This window comes from Acyrthosiphon pisum, chromosome X (genome assembly GCF_005508785.2).
Source record: "Acyrthosiphon pisum isolate AL4f chromosome X, pea_aphid_22Mar2018_4r6ur, whole genome shotgun sequence".
Lineage (NCBI taxonomy): Eukaryota > Metazoa > Arthropoda > Insecta > Hemiptera > Aphididae > Acyrthosiphon > Acyrthosiphon pisum.
Genome location: NC_042493.1, coordinates 92338337 through 92346456, shown reverse-complemented (window position 1 = coordinate 92346456; position 8120 = coordinate 92338337). Strand labels below are relative to the sequence as shown.

The 8120-nt window shown below is 28.0% G+C and overlaps 1 protein-coding gene across 1 annotated transcript in view; it reads left to right on the top strand.

Annotated features, from left to right (window-relative positions):
* The window catches only part of LOC100574445 (G-protein coupled receptor Mth2), a 13877-nt gene that overhangs the window by 3656 nt on the left and 2101 nt on the right, over positions 1–8120 (top strand). Inside the window, exons 2-4 of the mRNA XM_003242293.4 lie at positions 1848–2374; positions 3939–4017; positions 5547–5734. Coding sequence (XP_003242341.1) covers positions 1848–2374; positions 3939–4017; positions 5547–5734 — 794 coding nt within the window. The remainder of the gene's footprint in view (positions 1–1847; positions 2375–3938; positions 4018–5546; positions 5735–8120) is intronic.

Genomic DNA, 8120 nt, shown 5'->3' with positions numbered 1-8120 from the left:
ATTAACGAATTCTCTACAAACGATTTTTGTTACTAGAAAAATTCTACTTTTACTTAAATTATTATTTTCTATACACGTATAAATTTTCAAAATATTTGAATTCAATGACCAATGAATCATTTTATACGATGAAAAATAATTCTAAATGGTGACTGAAAAGTCTTTCTGCCTATTATGTTACTAAGTATATATTTCGTTACTTGCATTATTATTTTGTTGCTATGAGTAATTTATTTTTCTTTGAGTTGGTAAGACAGTATTTTAAGCAAATTTAAAAAAAAAAAACAAATATAATGTTGTACCTATGTAATAATTATTAAAAATATTACTATACGTAGCTATTATTAACTTATAAGTCAATACTAACGGAGATAAATAACGTAGAGAGATGTGAATTGGTTCTTGGTGTAAATTGCTTAAGATGAATCTAAATAAGTACTTTGAAAATTGCATTGTGTATAGGAAATAGTAATATTATATGTACATGGTGAAAAGTATCAAGTCTTTACAAATTATATTTTTAAACTTCAATAAAATAACTAAAATCGTTTTTTTTTTTTGAATAAGTATCGAATAATTTTGTGAAAAATTAATCTTGAAATGTCTATAAAAATGATTTTAATGCCGGATTGTATGAACATAATTACTAAACATTTACCTAACGAATCAATAGTCAGCTAATGATCCATGATCCCTTAAACATGATTTCGTAACCCATGATTGGACCATTACATTTTATTGAACTATTACATTTTATTGAACCATTAAATAAATTATTTGTTCATAGGTTTTTGAATTGCAGCTAAATAATAAAAATTGTTTGATGAGAAATCATTATTTTATGTTTAAATATCCCATTTTCACATAATTTGAATTTCAAAATCTCACCAATAATGTATATGGATTTACTATAAACTTAAATTTTAATTAGGTAAAAAAAAAACATAGATATGAGGAATATTTTCTTTCGTAGAAATTCCGATGTTTATAAAATTTATAAAATTTTCAAAGTACCAGTATGTACAACTTACCATAAAACTAATACAAAAATATATAATATTGGCTGACTGACTGTCATTTCTTATAATTGTTTTTTGTAATCCACGATAAATCACTGAAATCAAATTTAACACATCCATTTCGGTGAACTGGCCAATAACGAGCTACCTTTCCTTGACACCGCTTATATAAGCATAGACTTTCACAGGTTTTTTTTATAAAAATAAAATAGTTTATATAATATCAAATCATAATTTATTAAATGTTTTTTTTTTTTATGATTGATACAAAATTTTTTGTCGACATCACTAAACCAACTGTTATCATATTTTCTGTTAACTAAACATATAAAGGTTATCACTTATCAGTTAGTTATGTTTAGGTAATTTTCTTTAAAACTTTATATATCTATTGTATAAAAGGATATCAGCTAATATCAAATATTTAATAATAAAAAATAGCCATATTATAGTGCATAGCTGGGTCAGAGAGACATAGAAAACATAATAATATAGTTCCCTGAGATTCTTTTAATATAATATTCTCTATTACTGTTTATAATTTCTTTTTGATTTTAGCTAGCTCCTTTTCTTAAACAGTATTCTGTTCCTAATAATTGTAGTTTTAATTAATTATTTCATAGTTCGTACCTTTACACCACCTATTGAGATAGCCCTAAGTAATAATGATAACGTATCAATTAAATGTGGTTTAAATCTTGTAAAAAAAAAAAAAAACTGAAAGTTCCATTGCTAATGCCATTTTAAATACCATTAGCAATAAACGTTAATTTTCACTGGAGAATTATCTCCCCCTTATTACACTAACGAGTATAATATATCATGCAGTGGTCCAGAGTGCAATCAAAACGAGGAGCCGTTCACGATGTCCGCATATGAAACAGACGAGGACGGCCGTCCGATAGGCAGTTCGAACAGCACGGTGCTGCCGTACTATTTAGAATTAAAATGTTCACGCAGATACAAAGTGTACAACAGGTTCCAGTTGACCGTGGATGGCAGCCTTTACCTTAACGACGAAGACCAGCTCGTACCGGACACGGAATACTGCGTGGAATATCAGGTTTCTATCTTCGGACGGAAGATAGTGACGTCCATGTGTGCCGTTGACACCGTGTTTGAGATCCGACAAACAAGTTACGAATCAATTCCCTTATTCTATCGGGCAAGTTACGTGGCGTCTGCCGTGTGCCTGGTGCTCACGCTGATCCTGTACAACACACTGCCCAGCCTCCGGAACATCCGCAACTATTACGTCAAGTGCTACATGCACCACCAGTTCTTGGCGTGCATCTGCGTATTTTACCAAATGAGTATAGAAAGAGAAAAAAAAGAAGAAAAGTGCATGCTAATCGGTATGTCTTACCAACATTGTTATTATTATTAGATTAATTCCTACCACATTTCCACATACCAAATAATGAAGCAAAATATCTAAGTCTCTTAAAATTCCAGCTGGATAATATGTAATAAATTTATTTGGGAAAAAATATATAAGGAAAAAATACGCTATACCAAGGCATCCAAGTCAATGTACCCAACAGAAAACAAATGCATGGTTAAAATACCAATCGATGGGATAAAAAAATCCCCCAAAAATATTTAATAATGTTATTTAAAAAAAAGATTAATAATAAATCTATAGTTTATAACTTACTATCGTCCTTTATATCTATCATTACAATTTCTTTAAAATGACTAATTTCAAACTATTTTTTCTCTTTTAATAATACCATTTAGTATGGGTATTATAACAGATATATTAATTTTGTTAAATAATCAGGAAAAATATTCCGATTTTGAAAATCTGTTTGATCAAATTTACCACTTGCTTTTAATTTTGAAACTCGAAAAAATCGACTTTGCTTATTCTCTTTTATCTTGATTACACTAATTTTAATTAGTACCTAGATCACACTTTGTTTAATACAACAATTTTATTTCTGATAGTGTTTCGTCGTGTCAGGTATCCCCAAACTGACCACCTCTCACATTTTGTCTTTGATTTATTAATTACCAGCTGATCCCGTGCACTTCGTTGTCCATTAAAAATGCCAACTCTATATGAATATGTTTTAAATTAATTCCAACCAATAATTATTATTATAATAGCTATAAAACCCATGACAACCATTTAAACAAATATTTCCATCGGAAATTTCAAAATCTCTGTTTGAGCATCTCCCGGGGTTGGTTCTCTCACTTTTTAAACTATATTCTGTGTCTAGAGGTCTAATCTATATCTGTACTAAATTATCCCGTGAATTTCGTTGCCTGGAAACCAATAATTATTATTAAAATAGCTTTAAAGCCCATGGCAACCATTTATAACCAAAGGTTAGGTTAGGTTAGGTTAACCTAACCATCAGAAATCTCAAAATTCACGTTCAATTTTGGTTCGCTGAAGTTTAATAAAATATGAATTATTACTTTTAATTGAAATAATTGATTTAGGTTAAATTTAGAAGAAATAAATATTTTTTTTTATAACTCCCATATATATAAATATTTTTTTTTTTTTTTATTTGAAGAAATCTACAATCTATACATGCTTTTTGTACAATAAGTAGGTTTGATATGTAAAAGGTAAAATATGATATGAGTAGTTAAATTAGGGGAGATACCCAGTGGTAACACCCTGTGAATATATAAATATATAAAGATAATATTAACATACTTTAAACTGCATGGTTATTGTTTAAATATTAATTGTTAAAACTGGCCTGCCTAAAATCTTAGGCAATTTCATGCAACTAATTATTGTCCATGCATCTAAAAACTAAACAACAATAAATATAAATATTGCGGTTATTATTTTCTTATCGATATACATGTTTTAGATTCCACAGTATAGTATATACTATTAATTATTATTTTATATGTTTGTGTATTTTGGATTAATTTAAAGTGTAATTTTAGGTTATATTACTTTATTTGTATTTCTGTCAACATTATGCTGGTTAAACGTAATATGCTTCGATATTTACTGGAAGATAAGGTATGTAAATTATATTCTTACATAATATAGTAGAAAAATTGTAAAACAATAACGTGTATATTTATGCGGTGTTATAAACTTCTAAGCAACAAATACGTATAAAGTAGGCTGATAATTATATGAAATATACAATAAAAGTAAATATCAGATTTTAAGTATAATATAATTATTGATCATGGTCCTATCAACAGTTAAAAAATAGAAGATATGTATATATATATGCAAAACATTTTCACTTCCCCCTGAACTTGTCAAGAACCTCCCATGGTCGTATATTTCGTAAAGGTATATGTATCATTTGGAATAAATAATAATCGGGAAAAAGTATATAAATAGCAATTATTATAATAAATTCATGTGTGAAATTCCTATAACCATCAGTAATGTACCAAAAAAAAAGAAACAAGTCATGAATAATATTATAATCGAATAGGTACATAGTACCAATTTAGTAAGGGGTATATTTATTTATGTTATTAAATATTATAGTTAATTATGCGAACAGAATATTTATTGAATTACAAATTGCTATATAACTAGGTAGTTTATTATTGGATTATAGATATCGATAAAATTCCTCTACGAAATTAATAGTGATAATATCAAAATTGAAACTTTTAAAATCAATAAGGTTAATCAAATAATAATCGTTTGATAATTTTTATTAAAAAATCGAATCAAATTGTAAAAATAAATTTTATTCAAAATTAAAATTCAACAATAGCCAAACAATCGATAGTAATTGTTCATCAGTAGAAAATTATGTTTTCTTTGGACCGTTTAACATCCAAGCATATATGAAACTCGCATATACAACTCGTAAATAGAAATTAAAATTAAAAATCGTAAAAATGTAAAAGTATAATTTTTAATTGAAAAAGAATTGTATGTTTTTATATTTTATTGTTAGGTTTTATCCCATAGACATATAAATAAATGGACTGCGCTTAGAGAGAGAAATCATGAAACCGACATTGGTGAGAGAGATACAAACTGTTGGGTGCAAGCATGGGAGAAATAATTGAATAGTCAAATTATTCCGTGATATTATTTATGACCTTATCAAATATCAATGATGGTTATCACTACTTATCAGTTTTATAATCTATAAATTACAATAATTTCATGGCATGAATGAAGTTTAATTATTATTTCTTTCTTGATTGCCCCCAACTGTTTCTATCTCACTCACACAATGTACTTTTCAGATTCAGATAGACAGGGAGTGAGGAAAGCGCAGTCCATTTATTAATATGTCTATATGTCTATGGTTTTATCCATATAAAGAACAGCAAAAATTTAATTAATATTGTGCAATAAAACAAAAATAAATACATAATAATAATAAAATTCATTAAATTATAAAATCAATATATTATTTTTTATTGGAATCAGAAATAACCTAATGCATTATACCAGTGTCCAGTATACCGTATTATAATATAAGCTGGTGCTTCTATAATCTAAAAGTACAAATTATAACAGTTCATATAACTGCATATAAAATTTTAAAATCGTTTTTAATTTAGATACAACATTTCAAGAAACAGAAATACATCAACATCAGTACGTAGCATTATGTATCATTTTTACAGTTGGGGCCTTCCAAGTACTATCGTATATACTGGTTATCATTTACTTGTGTTCACACATTACGTATCTCAACAAGAATTAGCACCCTATTTTCAAATACCAGGGGATGGCTGCTTTTATTACCGTAAGTTCACACAATTATTTTAAAATAAATTATTTTCGACATTTTAATTTTTTCAGATTTAAATATTGTAAATTTTAGCTCGGTGCACATGTTAATATTTGATGACCACAATAGGCGGTCCATGATTTTAATTCTGGTACAGCACATTTAATTACACATTTAATATAAAATAAACATACATTCCTAGAGTTCAATAGAATAGTAAGTTGAGCATTCGAGAAAATCTCGAAGGGCTGCTAACATTTTAGGCTGGTACGATAAAATGGCCGCAATGCCGTACTATAATTTTTATAATAACAATAGTGTACTAGATATCAACGAATGCGATAAAGTCATTATTATTTATTTATATTAATATGTGACCAATAAATGAGATATTGGGCCACCATAGCAAATTATGGGCCGATATAAAAGTATTTTTCGAAGAGCCGAGACTACCCAATTTGCCCCTGTATATTTCTATACCTATACCACACTCACATACACACACATATATAATATATTACTATATTTCATTTTTCCTACTTGGAATTTTCATTTTATTTTATTTTTATAAACAGCTAATTTATTAAATAATTGTTATAATTATTAGTTATAATAGTTAAAATGATCATAATGCAATTCTATTTTCTAAAATAGCATGTCTTGTATGACTTCATTTGATAGCACAGGCTCTACACCATGCACCCCCATATGACCCTCTATGTTTTTAATGAACTGGAATATTGTATATTTAATAAAAACCATAAGATATTAATTCTACCTTAAAAATGTGGAAAATTCTATGGCTAAGAGGCCAAAGTTAATATCACAAACAATAAATAAAAATAATAATACAGTAAAACTTCCGTTAACGGTCACCTCTATACAGGCCCGTAGCCAGACCAAATTTTCAGGAGGGGCAAAGCAAATTTTTGGGGGGCATTATATAAAATGTATTAAATATTAATATAATTTCTTAGCACACGTGTGCTGCTGCAGTCGGCGATAAAATGAAAGAATATTTAGGTGTTCTATAATAAAATGTCAATTGATAGGAAAGTATTGAGCTACGATAACGATAGCAATCAATTTGCCAACAGTCGTCGTGACTCGTGACACGTCAGTATCGTTGTCATGGCCCGGAATTTCCGAAATAAATAGTACAATACGGCTAAAAAAACTTTTTTGATCTATTCTATTACCGATGAAAATGTTATAAGCAATAAAATACATACCTACCTAAAAGTCTTTCTAATATTTTTTAGGGGGGGGGGGCAATGACTGGGTTTAGGGGGACAACGCCCCAACAAATTGGGTTTTTGGTGTAACTCTAAGAGAAATTACCGTAGATAAATGCAATTTTGACTGAATGTTTATATTAGCATTATATATAGGTACACCATAACATTTTCAAAATATATGAGCTGTTTAAGGACATTTTCCGTTTCCAATTTTACCAGATTAACACAACAGACTTATGAAACGATTTTGAGAATAATTGGACTTACGACTTTTAGCATCTTAGCCATCGAATTAATTAACGTTTGAAAACATAATTTTTATTTAATATACCTACATCTGTTAACCATCATATTGTATTACCTCCAGTCGACGAGTTTATTTACATTTAAACAAGTTGGTCTTTGCATAATTGACTACATTCCGCGAGCGAATCATCTTAAAATCTTTGTGAAAATTGTATTTATACGATAGGTGTATATATTATTACGATTATTTATTACCCATTATATTATACATGTATACCATTAAATACTGTTGACTGTTGAGGAAGAATTTGGACTGTTGCCCAGAGCAAGATCACCATAATATGTATATAACATAAGTTTAAAAAAATATAACTTGTAATAATGTGTTTTAAGAATTTATTTAAGAAACGAGTTTTCAGTTTAAATAATATACCGATTAAAAGTCACAATGCATATATATTATTCCAACTAAAATGCACAGTCTTTATCTTTAAGCTATTAAATAAATCAATATTTTATATTTCTGTTTCACAAAGTATGTTATTAAAAAACATTTTAGTGGACAAAAAATATCATTTTGAAAATTTGGCAACTATTGTTCTACGAATACCTATTGTTTATATCCATGCAGAGACAAACATTTGAATGCCTGCACTATTCAAGTATTTTTAAGTATTCTCAGAACTGAATCAAAGTTTTAAAAATAAAATGCTCTGTTAACTTATTTACCATACCTTAAGCAAATTTTATGTTTCTGTGAACAATTCTAAATACTACGCCACTGCACGGCTATGTACTGAGATCTAAGACTGCAGTAACTTCACTTTTAAACCCAACATAAAAATAAAAGTTTATTTTGATTTTCAATATTAAAAATTCTAAACTACCCCTTAAAAAATGCATCTGATAGTTATTTT